Source organism: Oncorhynchus tshawytscha, linkage group LG33 (genome assembly GCF_018296145.1).
Source record: "Oncorhynchus tshawytscha isolate Ot180627B linkage group LG33, Otsh_v2.0, whole genome shotgun sequence".
Classification (NCBI taxonomy): Eukaryota; Metazoa; Chordata; class Actinopteri; order Salmoniformes; family Salmonidae; genus Oncorhynchus; species Oncorhynchus tshawytscha.
This window is the reverse complement of record NC_056461.1, coordinates 30,834,669-30,848,074: the sequence shown is the minus strand read 5'-3', so window position 1 is coordinate 30,848,074 and position 13,406 is coordinate 30,834,669. Positions and strand designations below refer to the sequence as shown.

At 43.3% G+C, this 13,406-nt stretch overlaps 1 protein-coding gene across 1 annotated transcript in view; it reads left to right on the top strand.

Moving 5' to 3' along the window:
- LOC112231146 (retinal guanylyl cyclase 2-like) overlaps positions 1 to 12,985 on the top strand; it is a 23,749-nt gene extending 10,764 nt beyond the window's left edge. The window contains exons 7-19 of the mRNA XM_024397722.2: positions 314 to 454; positions 554 to 634; positions 769 to 945; positions 1,171 to 1,327; positions 6,510 to 6,659; positions 8,519 to 8,667; positions 8,833 to 8,996; positions 9,123 to 9,315; positions 9,409 to 9,583; positions 10,419 to 10,517; positions 10,639 to 10,733; positions 10,863 to 10,948; positions 11,449 to 12,985. Coding sequence (XP_024253490.1) covers positions 314 to 454; positions 554 to 634; positions 769 to 945; positions 1,171 to 1,327; positions 6,510 to 6,659; positions 8,519 to 8,667; positions 8,833 to 8,996; positions 9,123 to 9,315; positions 9,409 to 9,583; positions 10,419 to 10,517; positions 10,639 to 10,733; positions 10,863 to 10,948; positions 11,449 to 11,536 — 1,755 coding nt within the window. The 3' untranslated portion in view covers positions 11,537 to 12,985. The remainder of the gene's footprint in view (positions 1 to 313; positions 455 to 553; positions 635 to 768; positions 946 to 1,170; positions 1,328 to 6,509; positions 6,660 to 8,518; positions 8,668 to 8,832; positions 8,997 to 9,122; positions 9,316 to 9,408; positions 9,584 to 10,418; positions 10,518 to 10,638; positions 10,734 to 10,862; positions 10,949 to 11,448) is intronic.
- The last annotated feature ends 421 nt before the right edge of the window (positions 12,986 to 13,406 follow it).

The window sequence follows — 13,406 nt, the reverse complement described above, 5'->3', positions numbered from 1 at the left end:
AGGCCTAATTGCCCAACATCAGTGCCCGACTTCACTAATGCTCTTGTGACTGAATGGAAGCAAGTCCAGCAATGTTTCAACATCTAGTGGATAGCCTTCCCAGAAGAGTGAAGGGCTGTTATAGAGGCGAAGGGGGGAACAACTCCATATTAATGTCCATGATTTTGGAATGAGATGTTCAAAGAGCAGGTGTCCACATACTTTTGGTTGGACAACACATGCAATTGAAAATATATATATTTTTTTATTTGATATCTTTGCAGCATGACGAGTGGTTTTGTCAATAACCTATGTTTTTCTCTCCATGTTTCAGAAGCTAAGTTTAGATGAGAGCAAAGTGGGTGATATGCGTAGGAAACCCTCAGACACGGATCGTCAGAGCCTCTCTACTCCCTTCTCTGACTCCACCGTCACCCCGGCAACCTATGCAAACTCCAACATAGCCATCTTTGAGGTAACGGGGGCAGGAGGCTCTCTTCTAAGAATGGTTCAGGGAGTTCTGAGGCTTGTCTGAAAGTTGATTCAGAACTATCAAACACGTACCTTTTTACAGGGAGACTGGGCTTGGATGAAAAGACTCCCGTCTGGAAACTTTAAAGCCATTACTCCCCAGACCAGTGACGTCTTTGAGTTGGTGAGGTTCTACTGTAAAATATACTGCCAGTTACGATGTAAGAAGATTTGATGATGAGAAATCCGTTTGACTATAACTAATGTGTCTCTGTTGTCAATTCAAATGAGCCCATTGTCACGGCTCTGTTCTTTCAGATGAAGGACATACGACATGAGAACGTCAACCTCTTCCTGGGGTTTTTCCTTGACTGTGGTGTTTTCGGCATCATGACAGAGTATTGCTCACGTAGCAGCTTGCAGGACTTGCTAAGCAATAGTGACGTTAAGCTGGACTGGATGTTTAAGACCTCCCTGTTATTGGACCTTATCAAGGTAACCACTAGTAGTGGGGTGTGGCCAAAATCCCCTCAGGGACATACAGTTACACTATCCCTATAGGAAGACCTGCAGCTGCCACAATGTGCTTTAAATCATTTTACATTACAGATTTGTTAGAGTTTAGGTCCCAAAGTTCATTTAATGCCCAACTCACGGTATACCGTGAGCTACCTTTCTCTCTGACATGACACCGACACTACTTTTTTCTGTCTTCCATAGGGCATGAAGTACCTCCACCACCGAGGGGTTTGTCATGGACGACTCAAGTCTCGGAACTGCGTAGTGGATGGCCGCTTTGTGCTCAAGCTCACAGACTACGGCTACAACAAGATTTTGATGGCACAAAGATTCCCATATGAAGATCCCTCCGCAGAAGGTGGGTGTTAAGACCACTCAAATCAAATCAAATTTAATTTGTCACATGCGCCAAATACAACAGGTAGACCTTACAGTGAAATGCTTACTTACAAGCCGTTAACCAACAATGCAGTTTTAAGAACATACCCCCAAAAATAAAACATAAAAAGTAAGAGATAAGAATAACAAATAATTAAAGAGCAGCAGTAAATAACAATAGTGGGGCTATATACAGGAGGTACCAGTACAGAGCCAATGTGTCAATGTGCGGGGGCACCGGTGTTGAGGTAATTGAGGATAATTATGTACATGTACAATGCCTTGCAAAAGTATTCACCCCCTTGGCGTTTTTCCTATATTGTTTCATTACAACCTGTAATTTAAATGGATTTTTATTTGTATTTCATGTAATGGACATACACAAAATAGTCCAAATCGGTGAAGTGAAAGGAAAAAAATGACTTGTTTAAAAAAAAACAAAAAAAAACATTTAACGGAAAAGTGGTGTGTGCATATGTATTCACCCCTTTGCTATGAAGCCCCTAACTAAGATCTGGTGCAACCAATTACCTTCAGAAGTCACTTAATTAGTTAAATAAAGTCAATTTGTGTGCAATCTAAGTGTCACATCATCTGTCACATGATCTCAGTATATATACACCTGTTCTGAAAGGCCCCAGAGTCTGCAACACCAGCAAGTAAAGGGCACCACCAAGCAAGTGGCACCATGAAGACCAAGGAGCTCTCCAAACAGGGACAACATTGTGGAGAAGTACAGATCAGGTATGGATTATAAAAACATATCCAAAATTTTTAGCATCCCACAGAGCACCATTAAATCCATAATTAAAAAATGGAAAGAATATGGCACCACAGCAAACCTGCCAAGAGAGGGCCGCCCACCAAAACTCATGGACCAGGCAAGGAGGGCATTAATCAGAGAGGCAACAAAGGGACCAAAGATAACCCTGAAGGGGCTGTAAAGCTCCACAGCGGAGATTGGAGTATCTGTCCATAGGACCACTTTAAACCGTACACTCCACAGAGCTGGGCTTTACGGAAGAGTGGCCAGAAAAAAGCCATTGCTTAATAAAGAAAAAAAAATCGAACACATTTGGTGTTTGCCAAAAGGCACGTGGGAGACTCCCCAAGCATATGGAAGAAGGTACTCTGGTCAGATGAGACTAAAATTGAGCTTTTTGGCCATCAAGGAAAACGCTATGTCTGGCGCAAACCCAACACCTCTCATCACTCCGAGAACACCATCCCCACAGTGAAGCATGGTGGTGGCAGCATCATGCTGTGGGGATGTTTTTCATCGGCAGGGACTGGGAAACTGGTCAGAATTGAAGGAATGCCGTTAAATACAGGGAAATTCTTGAGGGAAACCTGTTTCAGTCTTCCAAAGATGTGAGACTGTGATCGAGGTTTACCTTCCAGCAGGACAATGACCCTAAGCGTACTGCTAAAGCAACATTTTAGTGGTTTAAGGGGAAACATTTAAATGTCTTGGAATGGCCTAGTCAAAGCCCAGATATCAATCCAATTGAGAATCTGTGGTATGACTTAAAGATTGCTGTACACCAGGGGAACCCATCCAACTTGAAGGAGCTGGAGCAGTTTTGCCTTGAAGAAAGAGCAAAAATCCCAGGGGCTAGATGTACCAAGATTATAGAGACAGGAGGCAACAAAACAGGAAAAATCCCAAGGGGGGTGAATACTTTCGCAAGCCACTGTAGGTAGAGTTATTAAAGTGGTTATGCATAGATAATAACAGAGAGTAACAGCAGCGTGTGTGTGTGTGTGTGTGTGTGTGGGGGGGGGGGCAATGAAAATAGTCTGTGTAGCCATTTAATTAGCTGTTCAGGAGTCTTATGGTTTGGGGGTAGAAGCTGTTTAGAAGCCTCTTGGACCCAGACTTGGTGCTCCAGTACCGCTTGCCGTGCGGTAGCAGAGAAAACAGTCTATGACTTGGGTGGCTGGAGTCTTTGATCATTTTTGGGGCCTTCCTCTGACACCGCCTGGTATAGAGGTCCTAGGTGGCAAGAAGCTTGGCCCCGGTGATGTACTGGGCCGTACGCACTACCCACTGTAGTGACTTGCGGTCGGAGGCCAAGCAGTTGCCATACCAGGCAGTGATGCAACCAGTGCTCTCTATGGTGCAGCTGTAAAACCTTTTGAGAATCTGAGGACCCATGCCAAATCTTTTCATCCTCCTGAGGGGTAAAAGGTTTTGTCGTGCCCTGTTCACGACTGTCTTGGTGTGCTTGGACCATGTTTGTTTGTTGGTGATGTGAATGCTAAGGAACTTGAAGCTCTCAACCTGCTCCACTACAGCCCCGTCGATGAGAATGGAGGCGTGGTTAGTCCTCCTTTTCCTGTAGTCCACAATCATCTCCTTTGTCTTGATCACGCTGAAGGAGAAGTTGTTGTCATTGCACCATACTGTCACGATGGAAATATACTCAGACCAACGTGCAGCGTGATTTGGCTTCCACATCTTTAATAAAGGAAACTCACAAAAACAATAAACAGCAATAAACGATACGTGAAGCTCAAGCAGTGCTCAACAGGCAACTACGCAGAAACAAGATCCCACAAAACACAGTGGGGAAATGGCTTCCTAAATATGATCCCCAATCAGAGGCAACGATAAACAGCTGCCTCTGATTGGGAACCATACCAGGCCAACATAGAAATAAATGCACTAGATCACCCACTCTAGTCACACCCCAACCTAACCAAAATAGAGAATAAAAAGGCTCTCTATGGTCAGGGCGTGACACATACGGTCAGGTCTCTGACCTTCTCCCTATAGGTTGTCTCATCGTTGTTGGTGATCAGGCCTACCGCTGTTATGTCATTAGCTCTTAATGATGGTGTTGGAGTCGTGCCTGGCCGTGCAGTCATGAGTGAACAGGGAGAAAAGGAGGGGTCTGAGCGAGCACCCCTGAGGAGCCCCCATGTTGAAGATCAGTGTGGCGGATGTGTTGTTACCTACCCTTATCACCTGGAGGTGGCCTGTCAGGAAGTCCAGGACCCAGTTGCAGAGGGAGGTGTGTAGTCCCAGGGTCCTTAGCTTATTGATGGGCTTTGAGGGCACTATAGTGTTGGAAGATGTCAATGGGAAAGGGCAGTGTGGAAAGGGCAGTGTGGAGTGCAATAGAGATGGCATCATCTGTGGATCTGTTTGTACGGTATGCAAATTGGAGTGGGTCTAGGGTTTCTGGGATAATGGTGTTGATGTGAGCCTTGGCCAGCCTTTCAAAGCACTTCATGGCTACAGACGTGAGTGCAAGGGTTGGTAGTCATATAGGCAGGTTACCTTAGTGTTCAAGGGCACAGGGACTATGGTGGTCTGCTTGAAACATGTTGGTATTACAGACTCAGACAGGGAGAGGTTGAAAATATCAGTGAAGACACTTGCCAGTTGGTCAATACATTCTGGGATTACACATCCTGGTAATCCGTCTGGCCCAGCGGCCTTGTGAATGTTAACCTGTTTAAAGGTCTTACTCACATCGGCTGCGGAGAGCGTGATCACACAGTTGTCTGGAACAGCTGATGCTCTCATGCATGTTTCAGTGTTACTTGCCTCGAGGCGAGCATAGAAGTTATTTAGCTCGTCTGGTATATTCGTGTCACTGGGCAGCTCTCAGCTGTGCTTCCCTTTGTACTCTGTAATAGTTTGCAAGCCCTGCCACATCCAACGATTGTCAGAGCTGGTGTAGTACGATTCGATCTTATTCCTGTATTGACACTTTGCCTGTCTGATGGTTTGTCGGAGGGCATAGTAGGATTTCTTATACGCTTCCGTGTTAGAGTACTGCTCCTTGAAACCGGCAGCTCTACCCTTTACCTCAGTGTGAATGTTGACTGTAATCCATGGCTTCTGGTTGGGGTATGTACGTACAGTCACTGTAGGGACGACGCCTTCGAAGCACTTATTGATATAGCCAGTGACTGATGTGGTGTACTCCTCAATGCCATTGGAAGAATCCCGGAACATGTTCCAGTCTGTGCTAGCAAAACAGTCCCGTAGTTTAGCATCTGCTTCATCTGACCACTTTTTTATAGACCGAGTCACTGGTGCTTTCTGTTTGAATTTTTGCTTGTAAGCAGGAATCAGGAGGATAGAGTTATGGTCAGATTTGCCAAATGGAGGGTGAGGGAGAGCTTTGTATGCATGTGTGTGTGGAATAAATGTGGTCTAGAATTTTTTTCCCTCTGGTTGGACATTAAACATGCTGATAGTAATGAGGTAAAACTGATTTAAGTTTTCCCGCATTAAAGTCCCCAGCCACTAGGAGCGCCACCTCTGGATGAGTGTTTTCCTGTTTGCGGAGTACAGCTCATTGAGTGCGGTTTTAGTGCCTGCCTCGGTCTGTGGTGGTATGTAGACAGATACGGAAAATTTCAGATGAAAACTCTCTAGGTAGATAGTGTGGTCTACAGCTTATCGTGAGATACTCTACTTCAGGCGAACCTTGAGACTTCCTTAGATATCGTACACCAACTGTTGTTCACATAAATGCATTGGACCTCGCCCGAGTCTTTCCAGAGGCTACTGTTCTGTCCTGCCGATAGAGTGTATAACCCGCAAGCTGTACTTTGGGATGGTGTTTTCGGCTTGCAAGCCTCCCCCTTTTTCCTCCAAACATAACAATGGTCATTATGGCCAAACAGTTCTATTTTTGTTTCATCGGACCAGAGCACATTTCTAAAAAAAAGTATGATCTTCCCCATGTGCAGTTGCAAACCGTAGTCTGGCTTTTTTATGGCGGTTTTGGAGCAATGGCTTCTTTCTTGCTGAGGGCCTTTCAGGTTATGTCAATATAGGACTCATTTTACTCTGGATATAGATACTTTTGTACCTGTTTCCTCCAGCATCTTCACAAGGTTCTTTGCTGTCGTTCTGGGATTGATTCACACTTTTCGGACCAAAGTACATTCATCTCTGACCCACTGGAATTTTGATACAGTGAATTTAAAGATAATAATCTGTCTGTAAACACTTGTTGGAAAAATTACTTGTGACATGCACAAAGTTCTGGGTCCTAACTGACTTGCCAAAAATATAGTTTGTTAGCAAGAAATTTGTGGAGTGGCTGAAAAAAAAGTTTTAATGACTCCAAGTGTATGTAAACTTCTGACTTCAACTGTATATGTCTGCGTGCCTACTTGCCTGTGTGGTTGTGCAGAGCTGCTGTGGACGGCCCCTGAGATCCTACGGAGCCCTCACCCAGGGCTGTGCGGCACCCAGCTAGGGGACGTCTACAGCTTCGCCATCATCATGCAGGAGGTGGTGCTGCGGGGACCTCCCTTCTGTATGCTGGACCTGTCTGCTGAAGGTGTGGATCACTCATCCAATCACAACCCCAAACACAATTTAAAACAAAAAAGTAGAAGAGACAGTTTCAACGGTGTGGTTTAATAGGGGTGTGGTTCAATGGGGGTGTGGTTTAATAGGGGTGTGGTTTAATAGGATGTGGTTTAATAGGATGTGGTTTAATAGGGGTATGGTTTAATAGGGGTGTGGTTTAATAGGGGTATGGTTTAATAGGGGTGTGGTTTAATAGGGATGTGGTTTAATAGGGGTGTGGTTTAATAGGGGTATGGTTTAATAGGGGTATGGTTTAATAGGATGTGGTTTAATAGGATGTGGTTTAATAGGGGTATGTTTTAATAGGGGTATGGTTTAATAGGATGTGGTTTAATAGGGATATGGTTTAATAGGGGTGTGGGTTTAATAGGATGTGGTTTAATAGGATGTGGTTTAATAGGGGTATGGTTTAATAGGGGTGTGGTTCAATGGGGGTGTGGTTTAATAGGGGTGTGGTTTAATAGGATGTGGTTTAATAGGATGTGGTTTAATAGGGGTGTGGTTTAATAGGGGTATGGTTTAATAGGGGTGTGGTTTAATAGGGATGTGGTTTAATAGGGGTATGGTTTAATAGGATGTAGTTTAATAGGGGTATGGTTTAATAGGGGTGTGGTTTAATAGGGGTATGGTTTAATAGGGGTATGGTTTAATAGGATGTGGTTTAATAGGATGTGGTTTAATAGGGGTGTGGTTTAATAGGGGTATGGTTTAATAGGGGTATGGTTTAATAGGATGTGGTTTAATAGGGGTATGATTTAATAGGATGTGGGGGTGGTTTAATAGGGGTGTGGTTTAATAGGGGTATGGTTTAATAGGATGTGGTTTAATAGGGGTATGGTTTAATAGGATGTGGTTTAATAGGGGTGTGGTTTAATAGGGGTGTGGTTTAATAGGGGTATGGTTTAATAGGATGTGGTTTAATAGGGGTATGGTTTAATAGAATGTGGTTTAATAGGGGTGTGGTTTAATAGGGGTGTGGTTTAATAGGGGTATGGTTTAATAGGGGTATGGTTTAATAGGATGTGGTTTAATAGGGGTATGGTTTAATAGGGGTATGGTTTAATAGGGGTATGGTTTAATAGGATGTGGTTTAATAGGATGTGGTTTAATAGGGGTGTGGTTTAATAGGGATGTGGTTTAATAGGGGTATGGTTTAATAGGGGTATGGTTTAATAGGATGTGGTTTAATAGGGGTATGGTTTAATAGGGGTGTGGTTTAATAGGGGTGTGGTTTAATAGGGGTGTGGTTTAATAGGGGTGTGGTTTAATAGGGATGTGGTTTAATAGGGTGTGTGGTTTAACAGGGTGGTTTAATAGGGATGGGTGGGTGATTCAGGCTTCATTTGAATGCGTATACATAAATAACGTCTGTTGCATGCATGGTCCCAGTGCTGTCTGTTGGTCCTCCTTGTGGTTCAGGTGGTAGAGCATGGTGCTTGCAACACCAAGGTTGTGGGTTTGATTCCCCACGGGGAGAAATTACAAAAATGCATGCACTAACTACTATAAGTTGCTAAATGACGAAAATGTCAGTAGTAGATGTAACAGATGTGAAATGGCTAGCTTAGTTAGCGGTGATACGCGCTAAATAGCATTTCAATCGGTGACATCACTTGCTCTGAGACCTTGAAGTAGTAGTTCCCCTTGCTCTGCAAGGGCCGCGACTTTTGTGGAGCGATGGGTAACGATGCTTCGTGGGTTACTGTTGATGATGTGTGCAGAGGGTCCCGGGTATGGGCGAGGGGACGGTCTAAAGTTATACTGTTACATAGATACTGTAGCTTGGTCTTGGTGGGGTAACTCAGAGTGTCTGCTCCGGTCTGTCAGATGTCATCCAGAAGGTGAGGAATTCTCCACCACTGTGCCGCCCTGTGGTATCACCAGACCACGCCCCCCTGGAGTGTATCCAGCTGATGAAACAGTGCTGGAACGAACAGGCAGATAGGCGGCCGCACTTCAATGACATCTTTGACCAGGTACCTTAGACTGAGACATCAAACAGACCACTCACAATCAGTGTCTTTAAAAAAATCAAAAATAAATAGACTAATATAAGGGAACCTTTTGTCTGTAGAAGTTTGACTGGGGGATATAAAAGCATCATTCGAGTTCACCTTTAACACATCCCCCATCAATCCCAGTTTAAGAACATCAACAAAGGGAGGAAGACCAACATTATAGACTCCATGCTGCGGATGCTGGAGCAGTACTCCTCTAACCTGGAGGAGCTGATCAGAGAGAGGACTGAGGAGCTGGAGATAGAGAAACTGAAGACTGAGAAACTACTCACTCAGATGCTGCCTCCGTGAATAACAGACAATGACACATACACTCAAAGATACTGACTAGGATGTACAAATGTTTCTTCTCAAATAAAGTATACAGTTTCCAACGACGAGGGCCCTAAATGGTATTTCTTCTCTGTTTGCAGATCTGTTGCAGACGTCCTGAAGGTTGGCGGTACTGTGGAACCGGAGCATTTTGAAAATGTAACACTTTACTTCAGCGACATAGTAGGTTTTACCACAATCTCTGCCAACAGCGAGCCTATCGAAGTGGTGGACCTCCTCAACGACCTATATACTCTATTTGACGCCATCATTGGCAATCATGATGTATACAAGGTAAGCCCTTTGCTTAGTCTTTAAATGAATGACTTAGTGTGTCTTCTTGTGCACCTTCGTAACCTACTGAAGATATTTCCTCTTCGATTGTAGGTGGAGACAATAGGAGATGCATACATGGTGGCGTCCGGCCTACCTGTTCCCAATGGAAACCGTCATGCTGCAGAGATATCCAGCATGGCCCTGGACATCCTGAGTGCTGTTGGCACCTTCAAGATGAGACACATGCCGGATGTACCTGTTCGCATACGCATTGGACTGCACTCAGGTCAGGGCACCATTTTAAAGACCCCCGTATGAACAAAATGGAAGTACAAATCATTTTGAAATTAACGCCACATACTATACTGATGTCAAACATCATAAACAGTCAAACTGCCATGAACTTCCCAGTGCGTTTATATTTTTCTGACAGCGTTGATATGAAATGTCCCCTAGGAACAGGCATGTCACCAGTGCTGTGTGTGTGTGTGTGTGTGTGTGTGTGTGTGTGTGTAGTGATATAACTACTTAAGTAAAAATACTTTAAAGTACTGATTAAGTAATTTGGGGGGGGGTATCTGTACTTTACTATTTATCTTTTTGACAACTTTTACTTTTACTTACACCCAAATGTACTCGTTACATTTTGAATGCTTAGCAGGACAGGAAAATGGTCCAATTCATGTACTTATCAAGAGAACACGTGATCATCCCTACTGCCTCTGATCTGGCAGACTCACTAAACACAAATGCATCATTTGAAAATGATGTCTGAGTGTTGGAGTTTGCCCCAGCTATAAGGAAAATTTAAAAACAAGAAAATGGTACCGTCTGCTTTGCTTAATGTAAGGAATTTGAAATGATTTATAATCTTACTTTTGATACTTAAGTATGTTTTAGAAATTACATTTAGTTTTGATATGTAAGTATATTTAAAACCAAATACTTTCACTCAAGTAGTATTTTCTTGTGTGACTTTCACTTTTAAATTTCTATTAAGGTATCTATACTTTTATTAAAGTATCACAATTGGATACTTTTTCCACCACATTGTGTGTGTGTGTGTGTGTGTGTGTGTGTGTGTGTGTGTGTGTGTGTGTGTGTGTGTGTGTGTGTTGTAGGCCCATGTGTTGCTGGGGTGGTAGGCCTCACCATGCCCAGGTACTGTCTGTTTGGTGACACAGTCAACACTGCCTCCAGGATGGAATCCACAGGAATGCGTAAGACCTGCCACCAAAGAGCCAAATATGGCTAAAAGATTAAGCAATTCTAGGCTGCGTTTTAGTAAGCGCTTTATACCAGACTCCCAAAATAAGATTTTTCCTACCATATTGTTTGCAGCATACCGAATCCATTTGAGCCATAGCACAGCAAAGATCCTGGTGGATCTGAGAGAAGGCTACCAAGTTCAACTTCGTGGAAAGACAGAGCTCAAGGTCAGCTTTGTGGTCCCACTCTCTGGCATTTATATTACCCTCAAAGTAAATCATAAAATGAACAACTGAATACTGTTTTAGTGACTTATCTGTGATAATAATGACCTTAGATGTCTCATGACTCCACAGGGGAAAGGAATGGAGGAGACCTACTGGCTGGTTGGAAGGGACAGTTTCACCAAACCCCTGCCTGTGCCACCTGAGCTTAAGTCAGGGTAAGGAAAGTCAAAGCTAATTCCTGAAAAAGGAATGATTATCTTTGTTCCAAGTGACCGTGATCCTGCAGGTATCAAACTACACTAAATGACCAAAATGTGTGGACACCTGCTTGTCGAACATCTCATTGCAAAATCATGGGCATTATTAATATGGAGTTGGTCCCCACTTTGCTGCTATAATAGCCTCCACTCTTCTGGAAAGGCTTTCCACTAGATGTTGGGGACTTACTTCCATTCAGCCACAACAGCATTAGTGAGGTTGGGCATTGATGTTGGGCGATTAGGCCCGCATTCGGCGTTCCAATTCATCCCAAAGGTGTTTGATGGGGTTGAGGTCAGGGCTCTGTGAAAAAATATCAGAATTGTGCCGCCTGTGTAAATGCAGCCTCTGACAACGTAAAGTGGATACATGCAGGGCATTATGAGGAGGGTTGGCCATCTCTGGTCTTGAGTTCCCATGTGTGGCATTTGCTTTACCTCTCCAATGTATGTTTCAGGAAAATGGCTCATGGCTTGCAGATGGAGGAGATCAACCGACACAAGCGGAAGAAAGCGGAACAACAACTTGCCAAGAAGAATAAATGATGTAGAGTTATGCATGAAAAATGTATAGCATTACAAGGTGTTCATGACTAGAGTAGTATCTCAGTGGAATACTCAGTACTTACACTGATTGCCTTTTTACTCTTCCTGGATTTTTTCTGCTGAAGATCTTGCTAACAGCTGACTAACGTTGTGTTCTTTCAAACTTAAACGGAGCGCAAGTGGGACTCTCTCTTCAGCAATGACAGTTCAATGGGAAAAAGGCCACAGGCTTTATGAACTGATGTCCCACATCCTTCTTGCTGTCTTTCAGAACGAAGACAGCGAAGGACTTAAAGCATCTCCTGCAGAAAGCGGTGAGGAGGCTCTTCACTGTGCGGACAGTGACTCTGACTTTGGCAGCAGGTTTGGACGAGGACAATGTGATGATGCATCATCACTGAAATGGTTCTTTGCAAGAAACACCTCTAGTGAAACCTGGAAACTCTCTCTCCACTTGTGTTTGCCATTTTGACAATCAAGGACTTTTTTTTTTACAACCATGGCTCCATACACTTCCTATAGAAATTAGAGTTTGAAAAGTCATTGCCACAGACCATAGCATGTTGTGCATAAGCAGGAAAGGGACAAAGGTATATGTAAAGCTATGAGCATCTACTAATCAATGGGAGTTTTTAGAAATAGACAATGCCTCAATAGGACATGGTGAGTTTGCATTACCGTACAACATACAATTGGCATCAGTAGACATAATACTACATCACAATATACTGTAGAGATGATTCTACAATGATCATAAGAAGCCCTTCAAAGAGGAATTTGTCTCTTGAGAAGGAGCTATAAATAGCAAATGGGATTTCATCACTGAACCGTTAAGGTATCACATTTTCTCACCCGCCCCTCACCCCAGTTGTCCATTTCTTCAAGCAGACAGCAAGTAGAAGATGAGTCACTGGTACAGGAGGAAAAAAACACTCTCTACAGTGATTCTCAGTGAAAAGAAAAACAACATTTTGACCCAGTTGCATGATTTAGCCTACAATCTCTTATTCATCCCGAGAGCATGTGTTCTTCTCCTGTGCTCAAACAAACAAACAAACAAACTGTGGGGCAAATATCTAATAACATACAAGAGTTATATAAGGGTTGTACATGTCTATAGTATTTATTTACCTGTTCATCTGTAAATATAATAGAGTGTTGCAACGAGAAACTGAATCTACGTTTCATGACCTACTATGCAGCTGAAGCCGTCTCTAGCCGATCCTACTGAGCCATCTGAAATGCTTCTCTATAGGTTGTTCCTTTGAGATGAGAAAACAGTGGTTTTACCTATCTATCATCATCGTCTGCATCTCAAAATACATGGAATTTGAATTGCCAATGGTTGGTTTTGTCACACAGTGCTTGAGATGGTGGGCCCTGCAAGTACAATATCTGGTGATGCAACAATGCAATAAAAGGCTGTGTAGAGGAATAAATAAAACATGTATTAAACGTACATCTTTGTTTTGCATCAGTTGCCCCCCCCAGGCTGAAAGTATAGGTACACCATATGCAGAACGGAATGAGGCCATAGAGGCATATAGATAATCCTACACATAGGCTATCCACATTAAGAAGGGCATAATGGATTAACATTTGCATTAAATCCTTTCAACAGTGAGTGAGACAGAATATATTGTCAACTCTACGCGGGTATCTAGCACCGTCCCTTGAGATTATAAAGCAGATTTGTTGCAAAATATAAACTGGGTGATTAAATCCCTTAATGCTGATTGGCTGACTGCCGTGGTATATCAGACTGTATACCATGGGTATGACAAAACATTTATTTTTACTTCTCTAACAACGTTGGTAACCAGTTTATGATAGCAATAAGGCACCTCAGGGGTTTGTGGTACATGGCCAA